Below are 23,322 nucleotides of genomic sequence, written 5' to 3'. Positions count from 1 at the left end.
GAGAGCACGTATTGCTTCTCGCTTCTGACAGACTGAACTCTGTGGGTGAGTTCGCAGCCAGTTTTCCTGCTTCAGGGTGGGCACGTTAACAGCATGTGCAGTCTCACCGTACCCCACTAGAGGGATAGCTGGAAGAACATCAGGCAGGCAGTTGTCTGAAAGACGGTAGGAGCTGGACCGTAAAACAGCAAAAAACCCCATGCCCCATCCCTTTGACCTCTGCACCGACAAAGTGAGGGAAGGAAGAGGAATAAGTGACAAGTCAAAGCTATGTCTTTTTTGTTTTGGTTGTAAACAGCTGAGGTAATGCCAACACGAAGTCTGAACCTCTGTTTTCTGTGGAAAATAAGGTGGCAAGGCAGGTGAGCATGGGTCAGCTCTACTTCTTTGTAGTAAACCAAAGAGAAATGGGCAATTCCAACGCATTGTCTGCATCTCTCTCCCCAGCTAAGCCATGGCCTCAGCTTACGCATTTGCAGCTTGTTAGGCAGAGAGGACCTTAACTGACTTTGAATCTTGGGCGTGCCTGCGTGCAGCCAGGTTTCAAAATACGCAGTGCCAGAAACCAGGCAGTCAAGCCTGTCCACTCTGTTGCACTTACAGTTTGGCTGGCAAACACTGCTGTTGCTGATTCAGAGCTCACGAAAAGAGGTTCTCTGCTTCCACAAGCCACGGAAGAGCTCAGGAAAGAGACCCAGCTAACAGAATAGTCCCGGGAGCAAGCTTACGTCCTATGGTGTGTTTCCTAGGGCTTTGGATTCCCTTTGGATCTCCACGACTGTCAGGTGGCTGGCACCATTAGCAACAGAGGCACAAGAAACGATCCCCCTTAATTTTGAAAGCGAGTCTCAGAGCTGTCTGGGGCGCGTTGGAGGGCTGAGGGTGGACTTTCTCACTGCAAGCTTGTTGCACGCTGTCCCATCCTTTGCTCGCTGCTCATGCCCATACCTTCCACAGGATGGAGCTGGTCACTAGTGCCCTTTGTTCTGGCCAGCTTTCGTGATCTCAGGAAGGCAAAACTACTTGTGATCCCTGCCAAAGTCGTATTTTGGAAGCAGGACTCTCACTCCAGAGCTCTTGAGAGAAGAAGCACTTGAGATCCAGGGATAGGTTCCCATCCAAATTACCCTGTAATCCTCGAACAGCTTTCTGAAGAGTAGCACCACCGCTCGCCTCTGCCTCAAAGCACCATGTGGCCAGTTGAGGGCAACTCACTGCACTTTTACAGGTCCCATTCTCCAAAGTCAGTAATTATTCTCTTTGCATTACAGATGGAGAGGCTGAATCATACCCAGACAGCTTGCCTCGGGCCCGAAAGCAGGAAGAGCTGTCCCTGTGCAGATCGTCAGTCGAGCGGTACCCAGCGTTCACCTTTGCTCTCCGGGGGCTGCTGGTTCAGCTGGAAACCGCAGGGCTTCTGGGTGACGTTTTCCTCTCCTCCCACTGAATCAGCCTTTTATTTACTCTTTGGAATGCAAAGTAACAGGACACCCTGTGAGTTTTATCTCTCTCCCGATCTTTTGCATGGCTGTGGAAGTTGCCGGACCGGATTGAACTTTCTAGCTGCAGACAGAGATGGGGTGGTTTCGGGGTTGTCTGGCAGGAATCTGGGTGGGAGGGCACTGTCGGTGAAATTTGAATTTGGGAGTCACACTGTGAACAGAATCCTTGAGACGCACAGCAGGGAGGAAAAGCCTTTGTCACTGTTTGAATCCGGCCCTTCACTGGTGCGGCAGCGGGGATGGATGGTGCTCCTTGGCGGAGCTAGAATTACTGGGAACTGCCTCCACCAGAAGACTTTTCCCCTGCAGGCAGCTGCCTTCATTCCTTATGTAAGCAGCTACGTTTTCCCTTCTTTCACGTGGATGGCATTCCCAGGGCTGGGAGCTGATGCGGAAGTATCCTGCCTGTTCCGACAGCGTTTGCTGCTCCTGCAGCTAATCCCTGTCTCCTCTGGGACTCTCCTGGGGGTCGAGCTCACCGCAGTTTAGCTTTTGCAACTTGCATACAGATTTGACAAAGACCGACGTGGTTCTCGGATTTCAGCGGTGCCTAAAGCCAGTGCTCTCCTTCCTCCTAAAGGCGTGTTAAACCTCGACTTGCTGCTCTCATAATGCTGTTGTGGCTACGCTGATACGAAGAGACAACGTTAGGAGGAGGAGGTGACAGCTTTTATTGAATGAACTGATATAAGTGGGAAGAAACAGAGGCTTTGTTTGTTGCTGACTGCTGCCATTGCATGCGGGTAAGTGGCTTGATCTTTCTGCTTCCGTTGCATCTTTCTTCATAGTGACTTGGCTGGGCTCGGCATCCTTCAGTCGGACACGTGGAAGTGTCTTATCCCAAAAGCACGTGGCCGACTGCTTATTGGGAATTGCTGCTTTGATGTTTTGGGACTGGACGGTGCCCAGAAAGAGGGGGCCCTCAGCTACCGTGGTGACTTAGCAACACAGCCACAAAATAAATCACTGCTTCAGCAGCAAAGAAACGGGAACCCTTGCACTTAGGGCTCTAAACCAGCTGCCTCCCAGCTATATAATATTTTATATTTAGCACGTGTATTGCTTCCTTTTTTTTCCTCACGGTGATTGCATCCCCTTGTTCAAAGAGCCAGTTGGGCTAATGAATTCGTTTGTAAAATGTCAGTGGCTTGAACGACAGGAAACACTGGGCATTCGCAGCTCTGTGTGAAACCAAGCGTGGTAGGTCTTTGCGAGAGAAACCGTAGGCCTCAAAGGGTAAGTCTGCATCTTGCCCTCGTTAGCCACATCCCAGAGCACGGGCGTTTGCCTGGCACCTGCCTGGAGGAGGTGAGTTGATACGCTGAAGAGGAGAAATTTGCAGAACCAAAGGGCAGTGGTTCAGCTCGGACTAGCTGCTTTATACCTAAAATATGCTGTTTCATGGGGGTATTAAGTCAGGCTGGAGCACCCGCAGTCAGCCAGGTAGGGAGTGGCTGTAAAACTAGAGCGCTGGGCAGGGCTGGGCACCAGCGGGAGAGCTGAGAGCAGCTCCTGACATCAGCCAGCCGGGTAGTTTCAGCAGGCTGACTAACAAAGCCACCTTTTGAAGGGGAATACCTTAAATCCAGAGATACTTCCCGCTGTGGGGTGCTCCAGTGAGTGGGATTTCTGGTAGCTGCTGAGGGAGCAGGGAAGGCAGTTGCTGAAGTATTTCTGTAAAAGCACAGAAGGTTCGTTGTATTTTTCACCTAAAGAGAAAACAGCAGGATCAGAGACCTGACACCGTCTCTTTTTCCCCCAGAGAAACACCTGCAAAAAGAGACGCAAAACTTGCGCTCTGCAGGAGACATTTGAGAGCAAGGGGAAACAAAGGTAACCCGGCAAGCATTTCCCTTGCGGCATGTGAATCAGCGGGCAACTCCTGTTACACCAAAAACAGCTTTCTGGGAAATTTAAATGTTCAGACGTGGAAAAAATCAGTTTCAGGGCTGGATGCAATTGGTATAAAGGGGTTCAGATCAGCAGTGGGGTGGCCAGTTCAGCCTTCAGATAGATTGACGGGCATATGACATGTTGGTATAGACTATCACATGTAAGACAGAGAAGGGAAGATCCTTTCCAAGAAAGATGATGTTGGTCCAGCTATCTTTGATCTTGACTTACTCTCGAATGTGAGAAATCTAAATCTTGGAGGTCGGGGGGGAGGAGGTCATCTTTCCAAGAAGGGGAAAATGATGGAGTAAGACTGTGTCAGGAATGCAGATTTCAGTGTTAAAAGCCTTTTTTCAAACCTGCCTTAGAGCATTCTCAAAACCCAGGGCTTTGCCGCTGGTCCCTCCTTTTCTTCTCTGGAGGCCCCATTTAACATTAGACCATGGAGTCCCCGGAGCTGTTGCTGGTATGTGAGCAACACTCTGAGTGCCAAATTTGGACGCGTGTCCATTTTCTGCTGGACTGCTGCGTTGCTTGTCATTTTGCATCTGGTCTCCTCTGTTTGGTAAGAGACGGCTCATTCCTAAAGTGCTGTAGCCTAGCCGAGAGCAGGTTTCAGGCTGGAATAAAGGGAATATTTTGCTTTGGCAGCCCCTGAATGTACCCAATGTTTTTGGGAACAGCAGGCTTGTCCCTGGGGCAAAAGTGCCTGTGCGTGTTGGAGAGTGCCCTCTTTGCAGGGGGGTTTCGTAGCGTGCTAGTTGTTGTCACCCGGGAAGGGATGAGACCTTGGGTACATAAAGCTTTGCCCTAGAAACTGTTGTGTACACGAGTGCTAGCAAGCCCTCCTGCTGGCTGCGGGGCGGCTTGTGTCGGTAAAAGACAGATTTTTCTGCTTTCATTTACTAAAGCAAAGCACATGGCAAAAAGGTCTCTTCGGATGATGCGGAGCCCGCGCGGGGCTTTTGGGCACGGCTTTTCGATGTTTTCCTTCATTTTCCCACGAACGCCTGTGAAGCGGGAGAGGCGGGATCCGCAGCCGGACACGGGAACGTTCGGGGGGACTCGCGGGGTGTTTCCGGCTTCCCGCACCTGCCAGGAGCGCGGAGAGGAGGGGCCGGGCACCGTGCCGAGCCGTGCCGAGGTGAGGAGCAACCGCGCCATGGCGGCCTGAGCCGGCGCGGCAGCCGCCCTCGCCATGTTGCAGGGCCCCACGGCCGCCGGTGCTGGCATGAGGTACAGCGCCCGACCGCAGGTGAGAGCAGCACCCGGTGCCGGGGTGGGTGGCGGGGCTCTCCCAAAAGCTGTCAGCCTTTCGCCGAGCTGCCTCGTCCTCCGCTGGCTCCCGGTTCCTTTCAGCCTCACGGGTCGGGACCGACCGGGGCGGCTCCGGATCCCTCGGGAAGCGGGGGAGTTCCCCCCCTCTCCGCCGTCGGGTAAGGTCAGGAGAACCCGTTTGGGGGACGCTGCCGAGCGCAGCGGAGCAGGAAAAGAAAAACCACCTTTGGGAGAGTGGAAATCCGTGGCGATGCAGCGGTCTGCGCCGGTGTTAGACCGCCTGGATGTCAGCGCTAACGTCGCTCCGACGGTTTTGATTTCAGCTTAAGCTAGGCGCTGGGGATGTGAGTAAAGATAAACTACGCGGGGGTGAACTCTTTGCAGCGCGTGGGTCCGGGTTGTTTAGCAACAGATCTAACTAAACCTGTTCAAGCCGTCAGAAGGTCTGACTTTAACCGAGGGCTTTGGGGCTTCGTTAATTAACCGACGCGTTATCAGTGTGCTTTGAAAGTTGAGTGAGCTTAAGCCGCGGTCTTGGCTTTTCCTGGCTGAGGGTCGGGCAGGGACTGTTGTTTTTGGGTTGCACCCCCAGAGCTTGTTCTGTGCCGCAGAGCTGTTTTAAAACTGGGCTTTTAGGTTAAAGCGCGACAGCAGCGCTTTCCAGCTCACCTGCGGGCTGTCTGGTGCCGGTCTTTGAGCCTGGCTTTAGCGGTTGTTATCTGGCAGCGGCAAAGGAGCTAGCAGTTTTAGCACCCATCAGAAAGCTGGCCCGCAGCAAGGAGAAGTTTCCCTTGCCTCCAGCCCCGCTGTCCCGCGTCTCAGGGCCACGGCGACTGCCAGGAGCGGGAAGGAGATGCTCTCGCTCATACCGTTCAGCTCGAGCTCCTTGTTCCCTGGCCGGGTTGGGGTGACACCACGGCACAAAGCGTGATCTTCCCTTGGCAAAAGGTAGGTTTGCGTGCTGGTGTGTCTTCACAGCAGGGCTGAGCGCTCGAGCGAGACCTTTCACGCCGGGACAGCGGCGTGCCAGATCCTTTCCCCTGGTTCTGGATCAGTTTTCCCCCTTGATAAGTTCAAGAGGAGCTGATCTGATGCGGGAGGACTTCCCCAAAGACGGTACCTGCCCTCCCGGCAGTAAACAGCCCGAGGAGTTTGTCCCTCGTGGACCGACTGTCGTTGGACTTGGCTCCCTGTAAATACGACGGCAGAGCAAACGTGAGTCGTTTTGCGATGACTGCGTCTCCTCCTGCGACGGAGAAGGAGCTGCGGCAGTTCTTGGGCACGGTGAGGAGAAGCTGCTCCTCTTCCTTGGAAAGAGCTTTTCTCTCGGGTGGGTGAGCTGCTGCTCAGGCCAGTTTTGCTGCTGTTGGTGCCAAAGGCAAACAGGGATAAGGAAAAAGACGAGAAAAAGGCTGAGGCCGATCGACAGCGTGCCAGACCTTTGCTCGGCAAACAAAAGATCGCTTTGTAAAACCATTGAGGGAGCAGCAAGAGCGTTTTTGAGGGCCTGGCTGCGGGGAGGGTATCGGACCAAAGGTTCTCACCTTGCCCAGGGTAGAATACGCCGTTTCCATCCAAAGGCCGCCGGGGCTAGCCTTGCAAATAACGCGCTGCGATGCCCGAGCGATAGATGGCGGCGGAGGAGGGAGCAGCTAATAGGGATGGGTTTGCCAGACAAAAGCTTTGCCCGGTCGGAGATCCTGGTGTTTCCCGTGCTGTTGATTCCAAAACATTCGAATGTCGTGGGCCAGATCCATCTCAAGAGTCGGTCAAGAGCGTGGGCGAAATGTAGCGATGAGCGCGGAGTGTTTCATCGAGGTCTGGAGCGCAGCTGTTTTTGTTAGGCTGCTGGAGGGTGTTTTTGTTGCTCAGACAGTACTTTCTGTACCAGGAAAGATGTAAGGGTGTTTTAAATAAGCTGTTTGCATCTGTGGCATGTTTCTTTTCTGGTCTTGGGACATAAGGGTGTTGTAGGGAGGAATTTGATGGCTCATAGCTACATGTATCAGGCCTGTAAGGTAGCTTTATTTCCCACTTCTCCCCAAGAGTTGCTAAGTCTTACATGCAAAAGTCTCTGCTACCACAGAAACACAATTAGAAGCGTGGTCGCTTTTTTCGAGCTGCTGTTGCACGACACAGCTGCACCGATAAGCCCGGCGTGGGGAAGCAAGCCAAGGCTGTGCTGTCCTGTGCAAACATTAACTTTAGTTTCTTCTGTAATAAACCTAAAGGAATTTGGTTTCTCGTATGACTCAGGATGGTCACAAGACGATTGAATGCTGTAGAGGATTTAGCTCGAAATCGGTGTGTGGAATAGGTGTGTGTGACTTGTATCTTTCACTATTTCACTTGCCCTCTGTGCCTGGGAGGTAGACAGTCTGGAGGACTCTGTGGCCTTTATTTCCTGCTCCGTATTCCCTCGTTACTTCTGACGTCATCATTTTATAGTGCCATTGCCCTTAATAAGGAACTGAAGACGAAAAAAAATATGCTGGCAAAATTTTTTCAGTGCTTTACTGCCTATGTTGGGGTAACACGGCATGAATAGGCCTTACGGAAATGAGGCTCTTATGCGTGCTGCTTCCATGTATTTCTTATCAAGAATAAGAAGAGAAGTGGGAAGATTATTCTTACCAGATCTCTTCCTGGAAGAGTATCAGGGTTTGCAGCAAGAGTCGGTGCAGGAGTTGACCTCAAGAGTTGGTGTAGCCGTGCTTGAGCTACTTGGGTGAACACCATGTGTGGGCAGCTTTTAGATCTGTCGGTTTTTTTCTTATGTGGTGCTTATGCCAGTGCCACAAAGCTGGTCTTAGCTTTCAGTACGATCTGGGAAACCTCGGGTTTTGAAAATACAACTTTCTTGGCTGTTTCTGCACTGCCCAAGTCCACCCCGTTGATCTCAAAGGCTGGGGCGTCCCAAGCTCTGAGCCCGGCTTGCTGGCCATGCCCTGAGCCGGTTGATGAGTCGACAGGTTTCGTTCTTCTCATTTCTCGTGTGATATTTGTTTTAGGTTTTATTCAACACCACCTGAGGCAGGTGTGGCTGGAAAAGGGGAGGTGGGAATTGCCTCTTGGATACACAGGCTGGGATCTGCAGGGTGTAATTACCTGGCAAGAGTCTAACCGCGTAGTCCGATGACTCTGCTTCATCCCAGACCTCCCCAGGCCACCTCAAAGTTTGTCTTTTCTGGGTTCCTTTTCCTGGCCGTGTACCTTAGTGCCAGGCAGTGGGTCTTTTGCAGTGAGACTGCCTTGGTTGCACACCTGCCCTTACCTTCGGTGATCCGTACAGCTTTGGCCCTGAGCAGCCCTGTGGCAGAGCAGCTGAGGCTGGAACCTGATAAAGGTCAAGGGAAGCAGCTGAACCTCATAGCTGCCTTGTGCTGGACACGGAAATGAGCCAGCGGTGATAAGGGACAGGTGAAACGAATGAGCCGGAGCCCGGTCCTTGTGCGGCTCAGGGTCCAGTGAACCAGACGCAGATGCCGGGTGAGAGATGGAGCATCTGTTTTGGAGGAGAGGGGAGCAGTGAGGGCTTTTGGTGCCTGGGACACATCACGCTGTCTTGCTGGAACCGCCAGACACGCCAGAAATCAGCTTCTGTGGGAGCTGCCGATCTCTGATGGACCCCGGCTTTGTACGCATCGCAGAAATCTTCTTGCTGGAGAGCCGTACTCTGCTTCTGGCCTTTCCAGTAAGTGTCTCCAGTCCGGAGTCGACTGCGGCAGTTCCCACCATCGCCGTGTGCCTGCTGAATTTCCTGCTGACAGAATTAGTCACTTCTACATCTGGTTTGTCCAGTCTGGCAGAGTGCGGTCGCTGTCTAAAAATATATCGTGCGGCTGGCTTACGGAGGAGGAGTGGGAAGGTTTGCTTGCGCGCAGGACTTCTCTCCGAGCTCTCTGCGCAGAGGAGTTGCAGGAGACCTCCAAGCGCTATATAAATCTATCCGTGCGCGCTCCTTTCCCAGGTTTCCTCACGGAGTCTCTACTCCAGGGGAAACCGAGGCATGGAAGCAACGTCTGTCAGACCCTTTCACTTGATTGGCACGTGGCTGTTCTGCAGCAGCCACGCCAGCCGGGCTGACGCTGTGACCAGAAACCTCCGATCCCGGCGTGGGGAGCCCCGCCGTGACGGTGAGGGCTGAGCGAGGAGGAGCAAGAGGAAGTAACTGAACCTGTGACTAAGGCGGGGAGAATATCAAGGAAGGTTTTCTGTTAATAATGTTTATTGGTGTAGTTTCCTCGAGAAGGGCGAGAGAGTCAGACCTTGAGTCACTTTGCGCTAGAGACTGTTTCCCGGGGAATCATGGACAAGGTGAGAGCAGGACGTCCTTTCCGATCCCCTCTGGTTTACATCTACCGTTGCGACGGACTGTTCAGTACACGCGAGGGAAACGTGCAGCAACCGTTAGCTGAAGGAGATTAAAACTGTAGTCGTCTTTTGCTTGATTTAACTATGATCTCTGGAGCCTGTCTTGCTTGTGATTCCATCTGGTGTCTGCCTCGCTTAGGGGATGGTGACCAGCACCGCGGAGGAGGTATTTTTCCCCGACGTGGAGGAGTGGCGGCAGCGAAAGGGATGCGGGGGGGAGCGGAGCGGAGGCTGAGCCGCGCCGTTTGGGCACAGACGAGTCTGGTGCTAAGGTCAAACGGGTGCTTTTCGTGCTGAGCGTGGGCAGAGAAGATTCAGCCTCTTACTCAGAGGTGAGGACACGTGGCCTCGTCCGAAATCTTCCCGGCACGACCCGATTCGGCATTCCTGTAGTGCTTGGGGGATGCTTCAGATCCTTGTATTGAGAAGAGAGTTTGCAGGGATCGCTGCTGCCTGCCTGGGCTGTGACATGTGACAGCTCTTCAAAGAGGCTTCGCATAAATGTCAGAGTTGGCTGGGGAGGATAATGGTGTACATAAGGTACGAGGACGGGAGAGGACGAGATCTGGAACGCAAGACAGAGCGAACAGGGAGGGAAACCTCTTTGGATCCGGTCTCATATCTGCCTCTAATCACCGGGTAACATCTGGCAAGTAAGAGTGTCAGTGGCTGCTTACGCACTGTAATAACAAAAATAACCGCCCTAGGAGTCCCCGCACTCCTTTAATTTCTCTTGGTGCTGTGGGTGTCACTGCCGTCTCAGCTTTGGAGCAAGAACAAACTGACGAAGGCGTGCTCTAAACTCTCGCAGGTTTAAGATCTCTCATCCTTTTTTTCCAAGAAGAGCAGAGAAATTGTCTAAAGAAAGATCAGATGGTGAGTTTTCTTGCCTGACTTCCTTCGGTCACGCTGCAGCCGCAGGAGCGGTGCGTGAGTTTGTATGGGCTGGAGGTGGAGGGGAGCTGTGTTTTCCTTCCGATTTAATCACACTGATTAGTTGCTCCCATCTTAAGAGTTTTCCCTCTGCAAAGACGCAACCTTTAGCTCGAAGAGGATGTTAAAACGCATCAGCCGCAGTGTTGTGCAGTCTGGCCTCATACAGCAGTATCTCCTGCTTGCAGCTGAGCCCCATGTTTTTCTGGCAGTTTGATGAAAAAAACTGAATCTTGGGAATTTTGCAGAGGGCTGAAGGTACCCTCAGCTGAAGGGTATCTATTTGAAAATAGGGTTTTCTTTGCTCTCCCGGTAGCCAGAGGAGACCTTATTTCGTCGTGCCGTTTTGCTGCTGCTACCCCCCTGGAACGTTGCTCCTCTCGTGCAAGAAGTGCGCGATCCCTCTTTCAGGGAAGAAATGCCATCTAGTTGAATTCAGCCTGCCAGGGGAGTGTGTTATGAAGGCCAAGATTTAACAGCTTGTGCCCCCAAAATGCTTCCTCGGAACACGTAGAGATGCTGTCTTCCCCCTGCGAGCTGCGGGCAGGCGGTTCTTCCTTGCTGACCCCAGGACGTCGGGGAAGGCTGCTGCTGTGTGAACAGATATATCATTTCAGCCCCTGAGGTTGTTTTCTTGCCCCTGCAGATGTTAGAAGAGCATTAAATACTTTTCTTTCTGCTAACAGCAGCAGCGTATTGGAAGTCCGGGGCAGGCTTGGCTCTGCAAGCAGCCCCACGGTGGGAGAGGGAAGATGCTTGCGAGACCTGTGGCCGGTTTCTTCTCTTTACCTGGTTTTGGGGGGATTTCTTGCACGATTTGGAAGCTGATGGGAGCCAGATGGCTGTTTCGAAGACGGTGCGTCAAACTCCAGGCAGTCTTGACTTTGATTGACGAGTTTCTTGATTTAGGACGTCTGTAGGTATTTAAGCTTTGTTTTGAAGTTTTCTTGGGTTCCGTTTTCAAGTTTTTCCTGTATGATCACGAAAGCCCAAGAGGAATCAGAACATCTCCTGTGGGATTGTCCTCTGTGGCCCCGCTAGGTCTTTTGTTTCTTCTGGCGGTGGCTGGATGTTGGTGATAGAAACAGCCTGGCACCTCAGAGATGGTGTGCTTCGCGTCGGATTCTTTTCGCCCAGCCTTAGGCAGTAAATCTCACAAATGAACGAAGGCTTCCTTCCCCACACTGTAGCGGAGAGCTGTCAAATGATAAACTCAGATTATTCTGAGAGCAGATGGTGCGAAAACTGGTAGGTTGCTCTGGTCTTGGTGGCCTTCTAGTAAGTGTTTGCAGAGGATTAAACTTACAGAGTCCTTTACAAAAATGTAGGGTAAGGTGCCTGCCACGTCCCTTTCTTTTGTAAAGGGCCTCGGGCGAATACCGCAGGGAGGAGAGGCTTTGGTGGGGTGTGGAGGGTGGGAGGAGAGGACAGAGATTGGGTGAGGAAAAGGGAAAAAGGAGTGGGGGAATGATGCCAGTGGGAGCTGGGCTTCCCTGCAAAGTGGGGCTTGGGAAAGATAAGACGGTGAAGCCGTTGCACCTAAGGGAAGTGCAGCGAGGATGGCTCATCTGCACGGGAGCGCAGGATGCTCAGAGGTCCCTGTGTCGACAGGGTGCCCTTCGCTGGTTGTTTTTCCTGACTTTTAGGGGTTTGTGACATTAACCCGAGCCGTTAGCGTATGTTTGTGTCAGCCCTGGGCTGAGAAACGACAGGCGGCATCTTGACCCGGCATCGTGTTTGCGGTGACGACGTTGCCCCTTCCGGAGCGCAGGAATGCATCTGAGTGCAGCCGATTTGTGTTAGTCGGCACTTTGCCGGCATCCGGAGCCCCGTGCCGCTGCCCAGGAAGCTGCCGGGTGCCCGGTAAGGCTCGGGAGAGGGGAAAATGGGAAGGTGGTGACGGGAAAGGTGAAGCATCCTTATGGTTTGGGCGGTTTGCAGCAGGCATGTGGCCCGTCCTACCTGAGGGAGGCACGAGAAGAAAGCAGAAGATGCGGTCTGCTCTCCCGGCGCGGGTTAGCCAGCTCTGGGGAGGAGAGGAAGCGCTAGGGGAGCGGATGCGGATCCGAGCCCCCGACCTCCGCCTGCACCGAGAACGCTCTGGGCTGCGCCGCAGCCTCTGCAAACATCTGGGTCTGCAGCCGTTCTGATTTCCCCCCAGGGCTGGAGGTGCAGGTACGCGAGCAGGGCAAGGATGGAGGGCAGGTAAGCCAAAGGTGCTTTGAAGAGAGTGAAACCCCCGAGGGTTTTGCGCTGCGACCTTCCTCTTCGTCACCCACCGAGAGCTGTGCGCTACAGGTGGTCATTGCTGGTTCCTGGGCGGCTGCCTTTCGGACCTGCTCTTCGTTAGCCAACACGTCTTGTCCTGAGAGTCTGGCTGGTCGTGGGCTGTGGGGGTGTCTTGTGCATCCATCGTAGTTTTTTGGTTTATGCCTTTTAATCGGTATTTGCCCTGAATGGGAAATCCCAAGCAGAAATACAGGAGTGCTGTCTTGGGGCAGGAAGACGTACGGAGAGTTGTGCAGATGTAAAGGGAGGAAGTAGCTCGGTTTCTTCTCTTACGGGAATGCTATTTATAGCGTGCTGTGCCCCACGAGCGGCGGGTGACACGCCTGCCACGTAGCGAGCGCTTTGTAAGGCTGAATTTTTGTCTGCAGTTTCATCTGCCGGCAGGCAGAGATCTTGGAGGTTGTGGGTTTGTGACCGACCATGGTCACGGGGCGGGTGTGTGGATTTGCCCCTGAGTTGGCTGGAGCTGATGACCTTGTATTAAGCCCAAAAAGGAATTAGGTGCGTGCAGAAGAGCAAAGCAAAAGCCTTCGGGGTTTGTCCTGCCACGGCCGGCGCCGTGCTCGGTGATGGGGAGCTGCCGCGGACAGGTAGCTCTGCTCTAGACTGCTTTGTGGTTGGACCTCTCCAAACCGGGCTTTGGGAACAGCCTTTCCACCGTCCTGCCCTCTCTCCTCTCCTAGGACATGAACAACCTGGAGGAAGGGGTGGAGTTCCTCCCTGCCATGAACTCCAAGAAGATGGAGAAGCGTGGCCCAAAGCGGCGGGTGGTCGTCACCGTCGTGATCGTTGTTTTCCTGCTCATCTCCCTCGTCACCGGCCTCCTGGTTTGGCACTTCAAATGTGAGTATGGCCTCTGGTGGGCGGTGGCATGTGGGGTGATACCCTGGGAGCATATCCACGTGGAAAAACTTCCTTACCCGGTGTTGCTCATGTGTGCCCTCTCTAGCTCTGGGAAGGGGGGGACGCCGTTTCCACCCCGCTGCCCCGATTGCTCTCACTGGGGACCTGCTCTGCTGTGGTCCCAGCCCTGAACTGCCCTTTCTGCCTCTGATCCGTTGCCTTCCAGACAGGAACGCGGCCGTCCGGAAGATTTTCAATGGCCACTTACGGGTTCTGAACTGGGACTTCCTTGACGCTTACGAGAACTCTAGCTCGCCGGAGTTCATGATGCTGGCCAAGAAGGTGAAGAGCACGGTAAGAGGTTTCTTGCATCCCTCCTCCTGCCAGCAGGACTTTTTCCTCTTCCCCCCGTGGCCGTGGGGATCCTGCCTGTAAGACTGCTTGGAGCTTTCGCGCTCCTCTCGGCTCTCCCCGCTCGCCGTGACGCTTTAAGCTGGGTCTTGGCATCACGGCTCCAGCCCAGCGCCACGATGTCTCCCTGCCTCTGCCACCCTCCGTGTGCCATAGGAGGCTGCTTGGGCAAATGCCAGGGTCGGTGGATGAGTCAGGGCTGGGAGCTGAGGCAGGAGCCTGTCTGCCCTTGGTGCTGAAGGTCTTGCCTTTCCCCTCAGACTCAGGTTTTCGTTGTGCTTCCCCCGGGGAAGAGCGGGGCGAGCTGAGTCAGAGCAGGCTGTGGTGTGCAGGTCTGGGCTCTTCTGGGACTCTCAACTCTCCCTCTTCCTCTCTTTGGTCCCTGCAGATTCCTGCAGCCGGGGATGCCGGGGATGTGCCCTGATTTTCCATAGCAGGCTTGAAGCTCTGTCTGCCTTTAGCCTTTCCCCCCTCCTCACTTCTAGACGTGCTGAACACCCTTCTTTAAACCTTTTAGGTGGAGGAGATCTACAGGAATCATGCAGATATTGGCCCTTACCACAAAGAGACAGTGATAACTGCCTTCAGGTGAGTGTTAGGTGCTGTCGGGGGGCGGAGGAGGGCGATGCTGGGATGTCACGCAGTCATGAACCCTCATTCCTGGGCTGCTGTGGACGGAGGCAGCTACTGAGTGACACGGTAATGGGTGGGCAGTGAAAAGCGACCTGAAGATGCGTACTGTTTTCTGCCAGTGCTCATCACTGTGCGCTGAGGGAGACGTCCTGGGAAAATCAAGACATGGTGCAGCAGAGCCCTATGAACCGCAATGGGTGGTGCCTGGCAGCTTTGAAAGGGACTCCCCAGGCTGGCGGGGGGCTTTTGCTGGGCGCAGTTTGCTTATCTTGTCATTGAGACTCTCCCTTCCCCGTGGCCATCCTCCAAAAATGGCTCGTCAAGTATCCTGGCCCCTTCTTCCACCGACACTTGAGCCCTCCTGTGTCTGTCCTTGCTCTTACCCTGTAATCGCCCTTCCCCTGCAGCGAAGGCAGCGTCATTGCCTACTACTTGTCAGAGTTCTTTGTCCCCAAGTACCGGGAGGAGAGTCTGGACAGGGCGATGGCGGACAAGCAGAGCCTGGTCCAGAGGTGGAACCCCCGCCTGCGAAACCCCATGCTGAAGGTGGAGTCGGTCGTCGCTTTCCGTGAGTGCTTGCTCCGCGGTCCCTGGGCCTCTGGCGTGGGGTTTGGGGAGGGGGACGTTTCGCTGGAGGGGTGAGCCCTCCCTTGGGTGCCTTGGGGACCGACCCGGCTTTCACAGCACTGCTTCGATGGGCCGCGCAGGCTGGGGGGGGCTGCGCGGACCGCTCCCCTTCGCTCGAACACTCTGTGTCCTCCTCTGAGCCCGTCTGGAGAGGGACAGGGATGAATCCTCCCAAGCAGAGGAAAAGCTTGATCCCTCGGCTCCCCGGGAGCAGCCTCCCCGTGGCCAGCTTGCAGGGAGAGACCCCACGATGCGGGTCCCAGGGACAACTTCAACTTTGCACCCGGGGACATTCCGCAGCCCAAAGGGTGACAACCCCTCTGTTTTCTCCTGCAGCTGCCGACCCCAGCATAGCTTACTCCGCTCGGGACAGTAAGTACAGTTCTTCTTCAGTCTCATAACAGCCTCTGTGCATCCCCAGACCCCTTTGGGGTGGCGATTTCCCTTGCGGGGTGGGGAAGGACCAGAATAGAGGTGCTCTGCGTGCAAGGCAGACCTCCGTGTGCTGCTTGGAGCTGGTTTGGGGTCGGCCAGACTGCGGCACACCTAGCAGCAGTGCGTGGCCGCCCTTCCCCAGCGCCTCACTTTGTAGATGGAGGTTGATAAGGGGGCTCCCTGCGAGAGGCATCTGCCCAGGGACCACCTGCAGGCAGAGGAGGAATTACAAGTGCTGCACGCCGCATCTCAAGGAAAGGCAAGGCAGAACTTCCTCGTTTGTCTTGTTAACTCTTCCCTGCTCTCCTGGGCAGGGAGCTGCATGTTTGCCCTCCATGCCAAGGAAGGGGAGATCACCAGTTTCACCACGCCGGGCTTCCCCAACAGCCCGTACCCCAACAACGCGCTCTGCTACTGGACGCTGAGGGCGGACGCCAACTCCATCATCAGCCTGACCTTCAAGACGCTGGAGCTGGAGCAGTGCACAGATGGCAGTGACTACGTCAAGGTGTACAACTCTCTGAGCCCCGTGGAGCCCCACGCTTTGGTCAGGTGAGTGTCCTGTACGGCACCCGAGTCCTGGCGTGAAGTGACGGGGTGATACCGAGAAGTCCGGCTGGTAACTGAGCTCCTGTCCCTGCTCGGAGGTGACCTGTGCTGCTCGAGGCTCTCTGTGCAGCTGCGTCCAACGGATTTTGTCCTTTACTTCCTAGGCTCTGTGGGAATTACGCCCCGTCCTACAACCTGACCTTCTTGTCCTCCCAGAACGTCATGCTCATCACGTTGGTTACCAACAAGGAGGGGAGATTCCCTGGCTTTAAGGCTGAGTTCTTCCAGCTCCCGAAGATGAAAGGTGAGCAGAGGCCTTGGCCCAGTTCCCCCCACCGCTCCCTGCCGCGGGCAGCCGAAGAGGGAGGTGCGGCTCTGGCTGCGGTCAGTTTGCCGGGGATGTTTCCAGGGCCGGGAGACCTGGAAGGAGGTCACATCTTGGCTCTTGGAGCTTGCCTTGCCCATGGTGCTCTTGGCTGCCGTAACGATGTCCCCTGAGGAGGGCAAAATAAGAATTATGTTGGATTAGACATGCAGATTGATGTACGCAGGAAGCACCTAATTGATCTCCTGGGTTCTCTCCAAGCCTTGGAGCAGAGCTGCTCTCTCCAGAGATCGACTTAACCTTGTTAGAGACTGTTGCATCTGCCTCCCTTCCTGCCTGCGGCGATAGCTTGGGAAAACCACATCTCTTTACATCTCTAACCTGTTCTCATCCTCTTGGTTGTCTTCTAGTCTGTGGTGGGACTCTGAAAGGAGAGAGCGGCACCTTCACGACTCCCTATTACCCGGCACACTACCCCCCAGCCATGGACTGTGTCTGGAACATAGAGGTGAGACGAGGTCCTCTCTTTGCCTTAATTAGTCTGCCCAATGAACTCAGTTGGGCAGGACACCGTGCAAGCCAGCTCACAGCAGATGCTGCCTGGAGACTGAGAGTCTGACGTGACTGGAGGGAGGCTTTAGGAGCTGGTGCCAAAAGCAGGAGGGGCCTGAACCCCGCGTGACACTTATCGTAACCCCCAATAACTGTAGCTTTACACAAAAAGCACCAGAGCACGTGGGCTTTGGGACAGGCCAGTCACTTGCTGGCAAAACTGGTGGTGGTGGTGGGGGAACAGAGCAGGCACTGTTGGCTTCAACCCCCCCTCTGTGTGCTTGTTTGATCTGGGATCCCAGATCCAAGATCTGGGATCTTGGGTTTTTAGACCCAAGCAACTGTCGAAATGCCAGGGTGAGCCGTAGCGGCTTTTCAGGAAGGTGTTTCTTTTTCTGCTGGACTTCTTTCCTTTTTCAGTTATCTTCTGTCGTCCCCCCAAACCCTTTTCCCCCAAAACTTATTCCCATTTTCTGTGCTCCAGAAAACAACGTGCCACTGACTCTGCTTCCTTTTGCAGGTTCCCTCTAAAAAGAACGTGAAGGTGCGTTTCAACATGTTCTTCGTGCTGGAGCCCGGGATCCCGGTCAGCTCCTGCACCAAGGACTACGTGCAGATCAACAACACGAGGTAGGCGTCAGGCGCTGTCTGAGCCGCGGCTTTGCGAGTGGAGGGGCTGCGTTTAGTTATGTGGCACCTTGTGCTTTCCTTAAACTTGCTGTGGGAACAAGCGTGCCGGTGCTTTTTGGGACGTGACGAGGCAGGAGGGTGCTTGGCTCTGACCCGCTCTCGTAGCTCGATGCCCCGTGGTGGGAGGGGAGCAGCACGCTTGGTCCTGGGGATTAGACCCTGGGTTTGTTGCGTGCTGCAGCTGAATCCCCCCCAAATGCTGTGGAACATCACATCACGTGCCTCGCGTGCAGGAAGAAACATCTGGCGTGGTTTTGCTTGAATGAGCAAATCTCCATTGTTAGGGTAATCGCGTTGTGTTCTGTGATGCATTTACTGTTTGCTGTTATACAACCTGATGTAAGCTGAGCGAAAAAGACAACTTGGTACTGCGCAGGGGAAGCGAGCGGTGGTGTTTCACAACATTTTGGGCAAGGGAGCTGACCCTTCCTTGAAGAGCGAGGGTTTCAAAGTCAGCACCTGCATCTGTGGCCCTGGCTAGTGCCTGCAGCGGTGCATGTGTAAGTGATTCCGACCAACCTGGGGTGGGATGGGATCCTGCGGCACAGATCCAGAGACACGGTGGATCTGAGATCAGAGACATGGCAGGGATTTGGATGAACTCGCTCCCGGTCGTTTCCGAGGGCACAGCTCGCTGGTGTTTGCAACCTTCTGCCAACGGCAGCAAAATTCGGCCTCTGTGTGCGGAGACCCCGAGGTCCAGCAGCTCGTGCTGGAATCGGACCTGCTCTCCCTTCTCCTGCCCCTTCGCTGTCTGGGGGTGTGAAGTGACCCTTTGTGCTGACGGGGATGGAAGAAGGGCTGCCCGGTGCTGACCCTACAGCGCTCTCTCCCTGCAGGTACTGTGGGGAGCGTTCCCAGTTTGTGGTGGCCAGTACTACCAACAAAATAGAGGTCCGGTTCCACTCGGACCAGTCCCACACGGACACTGGCTTCTCTGCTGAGTACCTGTCCTACGACTCCAGCGATCGTGAGTTGAAATCCGGAGGCTGCGGGGGGAACTGATTTGCCCGAGGTCTGGAGGCTGTCCCTCCTTTGCCATTACGCTGCCCTGTAAATTGGGAAGCGCCCTTTTCGGGGGCAGCATGGCTTATTTTCCTGCAAACCTTGTATTCCTGCTCTGTTCCGAGGAAAAGGTGTTTTAAGCAGGCGCAGGGAACGTTGTGCGCTTCGGGGAAGGGACGTAGAGGGGACGGCTGGAAGGCTCATGTGTCATTTTATCCCTTTCTCCCCTCTCAGCCTGCCCTGGCAAGTTTACCTGCGACACTGGCCGCTGCATTGACAGAAGCATGCGCTGCGACGGGTGGCTGGACTGCGTGGACGGCAGCGACGAGAGATCCTGCAGTAAGCCTGTCCTTTGTTTCTTTTCGGTTTGTGACGGGAAGGGCCCCGCCGCCCCGGGGTGGCTGCGGGGATTTGCTCCGGGCTTGTTCTGGGTAACTAAGCCTTAGTGCCGAGGCTTTGCGGGTCAGCTGCCCGTCTCCCTGCTCGCCTCGCTCGCTGGCACCAGCGCTGCCTCATTGCTCCGGGCTGGATCCATTTGGGATCCTTTCCCAGCGCAGGAGCTGTGGGTTTCTGCTCATCTAGCCCTCTCCCGGTGGGATCTCCCTCCCTTTCCAGTCCCTCCCAGCTGGGAATGTGTTTTTTTATTTCATCCTCAAGGCTGTTGTGGGTTTGGCTGAGCTGGGAGGTATAAAGGGATGTATTTTGTTACCGAACCGGGCAGGTATTGCAGAGCACATCTGGAAAACCTCTGTGATACGTGGGAGTTATTTCTTTGTGCAACAAGTTTTCCTCTTGGATTAGCAGAGCTATCTCGCAGATAATGTTATTGTCCAGGGTCTGAAATTAATTAGAGAGGACGGGATGCCCCGGTTTGGGATCTCATTTGCTGTAAGAGGAAGAGCGTGCTGCTGGCCTGGCTGCCAGCACCGTGATCCGGGTATCTCAGGTGCTTTTCCCACGGGTTGTAGCAAACCCTTTGCTTGAGTTGTTGCCTCTGCCTGTCCTGCTGGTGTAGTGTCAGCTTCAGCCTTAACTGCCTAAGACATTACAGCACTCCGAGTAGTTTTGTTCTCCAGAACAGTGGAAATACTGTGCTATAGCCTAAGCGCGCTACGTATTTATGTACGCGTGCATGGCCCCAGGCTGTCCTGCTGTTTTCTGGCGCGCTTGTTCCACGTACTTGCAAACCCCCTGGGAGAGCTGCCCAGGTTTTTCCCGTCACGCTGCGCTAGACGTGATGGCGGAGGGGTCGCTGGTCACCGCCTTTGCAGGTCTCTCCCCTGATTTCTCGCTCTCCCTTTTCAGCCTGTACCGACCAGCAGTTCAGGTGCCAGAACGGCTGGTGCAAGCCCAAGTTCTGGGTCTGCGACAACGTCAACGACTGCGGCGACAACAGCGACGAGCTGCAGTGCAGTAAGTAACTCGCCCCGCGGGCAGAAAGGGCTGAGGGCCGGAGCAAGGCGACGGAGGTGCGGAGGAAGGCAAGTGCTGTGCTGGAAACCAGCAGGCAAGAAACACAAGACGCCAGCCTGTCCTCGAGCCCGCGCAGGAGCCCCGAGGATGAGCGGAGGTGTAGGAAACGTGGGCTTTTGGGAAAGAAAGGGCTGCAGAAATCGGCGGCGGTGCGCGGTTTAGAGAAGAAAAGACCGGGGACGCGGGAAATAGGCGTTTGTACGTTGTAGCTGCAGAGGCTTTACTTGTCTCGGGGGGAAGGGAGGTGGACACAGCCGTGCGTTGATGCCGTGCGTGCCCCGCCGTCCCTCAGGAGCCGCTCTTTCCCCAGGCTGCGCAGCTGACAGCTTCAAGTGCGACAACGGGAATTGCGTCCCCAACGCCCAGAAGTGCGACGGCAAGGACGACTGCGGGGACGGGAGCGACGAGGGCAGCTGCAGCAACGGTGAGGATGGGCTGCGGAGGGGACCTCCCCTCAAACGCGGCGGATTTCCTCGTGGCTGAGCATCCTGGCGTGCTTTTTTGCAACGTCCTGGGGATGGGCGGGGGAGGCGAAGGGCTCCCGAACGGTGCGACCTCCCCAGAACTGGGGCTAACCCCTCTCCCTTCGTCCTGCCTGCAGCGGTCCACACAACAGTCCCCTGCAAGGAATACACCTACAAATGCCGCAGCGGGCGCTGCATCAGCAAGCAGAACCCGGAATGCGACGGGGAGCGGGACTGCGAAGACAATTCTGACGAGGACAAGTGCAGTGAGTACCCTGGGGAAGGGGGGGACACGTGTTTCTGGGCTGGGCCTCTTAGAGAAACGCTTCAGTGTGGTGGAGAGAGCCCCTGGGCTTTTCTGTGCGATAGCTGAAAATAGCCGAGCTGTGTTCTTCAGCAGTGAGCTGTGTTGTTCAAGATGTGTAGAGTGGGCTTACAGAGGTAATACAGGGGTTTGTCTGCACGTTTACGGACTTGCCCAGTAAATATTTTAGCAAATTTAGCGTTTGTGTTCCCGTGCTGATGGCATCAGCCATCCCTGACCTGGGTAACGGGGCACTTGTGCCGTGGGAGAGATCCCAGGGGAAGGAAGGGGAGGCGCAGAATGGGAACGGGAGTAACCGAGCGCCCCTTCTCCTTCCCCACCCCAGACTGCGGGATCCGCTCCTACACGAGGAAGTCGCGGATCGTCGGGGGGCAGAACTCGGACGTGGGAGAGTGGCCGTGGCAGGTCAGCCTCCACGTCAAGGGCCAGGGCCACATCTGCGGGGCCTCGCTGATCTCGGAGAGGTGGCTGGTGTCGGCGGCGCATTGCTTCCTGCAGCTGCAGGGCATCAGGTAGGGGGGAGCCGGACCGGGGACCGCCTGCTGCAGGCAGGACACGCCGCAGGTTGCATTTTCAGTCATTTGCCTGAAGAGGAAAAAACCAGTTTTTACAGGCGCTTCTAGGAAACCGTTTAAGAGGGTGAGCTGTGAGACAGGGCCTCATCCTGCCCTGTGTTTTGGGGCTCGTGCAGGTACTCGGACCCCAGCCTGTGGACAGCCTACCTGGGCCTGACCAACCAAGGCAACCGCAACGGCCCCGACGTGCAAACACGGAAAATCAAGCGCGTCATCTCCCACCCCTACTTCAACGACTTCACCTACGACTACGACATTGCCGTCATGGAGCTGCAGTCCCCCGTCACCTTCTCCTCCGTCGTCCAGCCCATCTGCCTGCCCGACGCCACCCACAACTTCCCCGTGGGCAAGGACCTGTGGGTGACGGGATGGGGAGCGACCGCCGAAGGAGGTGAGCGCTGGCGTTGCCTTGCTTTCGCCTGTGGCTTTAGGGAAAATTGGGGCTGGCTGGACACGATTTAAATGTATTCAATGTATAGCTTGCCTCGAGACTGGAATCAAAGGAGATTCCCGGGGGAGCGCGCAAAGTCGATGTCTCGGTCCCGCTGGCAAAACGGTAGTAGGAGCAAGCAGGTTGTTGCAGTGGGGATTTACCTGGCGATTAGCTGGTCGTTCAGAGCCCAAATGAAGCTCAAGAACGCCATGCGCTTTATACTTACGCTGGCCCTCCCTCCTCGCAGGCAGCGGAGCCTCCATCTTGCAGAAAGCAGAAATCCGGCTCATCAACCAGACCGTCTGCAACCAGCTGCTGACGGACCAGCTGACGCCGCGGATGATGTGCGTGGGGATCCTGACGGGCGGCGTGGACGCCTGCCAGGTAGGCGCGGCGGCGCTCATCGCTGTGAGGAGGAGCCTTAGTTAGGAAGACGGGCCCTTTGCTCGGCCCTTTTTTACGCTCACATTCCCACACTTAACATACAACAAATCTACGGGGATCCTCCTTGACTCGGACAAATTGGAATGGGCGGCGAATTGTGTCGACGCATGACTTTTAGACTCAAAAACTGCACGACTTAGGCTCCAAACCACCTCACCAGGCAGGAGAACAGTGCGCCCACGCTCCGGTTTGTCACCAAGAGCCGTACTTAGCAAGACAGGCCCCTTCTTTAGCTCTTTATTCTGGCCCTGTGACTCTTGTTGCCATACTCGTTTCAGATGTATGTACAATTTTTGTCTTGATTCAGGGAACGCACAGCTGACTTAGTTTCAAAAACCGATTATTTGGCCTTTGACCGGAGTTAGCGATGACAGGGTTTTTGTGATTTGCTCTGTTCAGCACTTTGCCTTACGACACGGTACAGGGTCGGTGCTTATGCCACGGTTTGTGTCTGTGCAGGGAGACTCTGGAGGGCCGCTGGTCAGCGTGGAGCCCAGCAATCGGATGTTCCTGGCGGGTGTCGTGAGCTGGGGCGACGGCTGCGCGCAGAGAAACAAGCCTGGAGTCTACAGCCGGCTCACCAGCCTGCGAGACTGGATCAAAGAGCAGACGGGCCTGTAGGGACACGGACACCTCTTGTACAGCGCCGGCTGGAGACGCTTGGAATGGTCACGTCCTCCCGGCAGCACACAGCCTCTACTGTGAACTTCGACCCTCCCTCTACCTCGCCGCGAGCGCCTGGGACTCGGTGCGTGTCCTGAGCTGATGGTTTAGTTTAGCCCTTGGTGTTCCCACATCTCAACTTAGAAATCAATGTTTGGAGTACAAGCACGGCTCTCCCAGGAGCAGTCGTTCAAGAGACATAGAAAATTCAACTTAATAAAAAAAAAAAATTAAATTAAAAAAAAAAAAAAGAAAAAAAGAAAAACGACAAACACTTTGTGTGTTTAGAGGCAAACTTTATTGGGACAGGTTCAAAAACAAGCTTTCAGCGTATAGTCTATCTCCTTCGTTTGTTTTCAAACTGCTGTCCGCACCCCTTTTTCTGGTCTTCAGTCGTGGGGGTGGGGGGGAAGAGTTCTTACCCTGGTTTTGGGGGGATCCCTCCCTTGGTGGTGTCCCACGCCGTGGTATCCTCCTCCTCTCTGACTTCACTTCTGGTCGCGCCGAGTCCAGGGCCGCGGGACTGAAAGAGAGAAGCGTGGCTGAAAGGTGCTGTCGCTCACCGCGAGGGAAACGGCCCGCAGGTCCGCTTGCGCAGACGGTCCC

At 55.1% G+C, this 23,322-nt stretch overlaps 1 protein-coding gene across 1 annotated transcript; it reads left to right on the top strand.

Moving 5' to 3' along the window:
• The first annotated feature begins 2,006 nt into the window (after window positions 1-2,006).
• Window positions 2,007-23,124, top strand: ST14 (ST14 transmembrane serine protease matriptase). The gene is made up of 19 exons (XM_075173052.1): window positions 2,007-2,245; window positions 12,953-13,112; window positions 13,339-13,466; window positions 14,041-14,111; window positions 14,564-14,724; window positions 15,120-15,155; window positions 15,533-15,770; window positions 15,932-16,071; window positions 16,503-16,600; window positions 17,165-17,274; window positions 18,174-18,304; window positions 18,574-18,678; window positions 19,645-19,752; window positions 20,123-20,236; window positions 20,414-20,542; window positions 20,927-21,113; window positions 21,293-21,567; window positions 21,857-21,993; window positions 22,513-23,124. The coding sequence occupies exons 1-19, from the start codon at window positions 2,240-2,242 to the stop codon at window positions 22,672-22,674; spliced, it is 2,496 nt and encodes an 831-aa protein (XP_075029153.1). The 5' UTR covers window positions 2,007-2,239; the 3' UTR covers window positions 22,675-23,124.
• The last annotated feature ends 198 nt before the right edge of the window (window positions 23,125-23,322 follow it).

This window comes from Calonectris borealis, chromosome 24 (assembly GCF_964195595.1).
Source record: "Calonectris borealis chromosome 24, bCalBor7.hap1.2, whole genome shotgun sequence".
Taxonomy (NCBI): Eukaryota; Metazoa; Chordata; class Aves; order Procellariiformes; family Procellariidae; genus Calonectris; species Calonectris borealis.
Note: the sequence above shows the minus strand (reverse complement) of the source record. Positions and strands in the feature narration are given on the sequence as shown.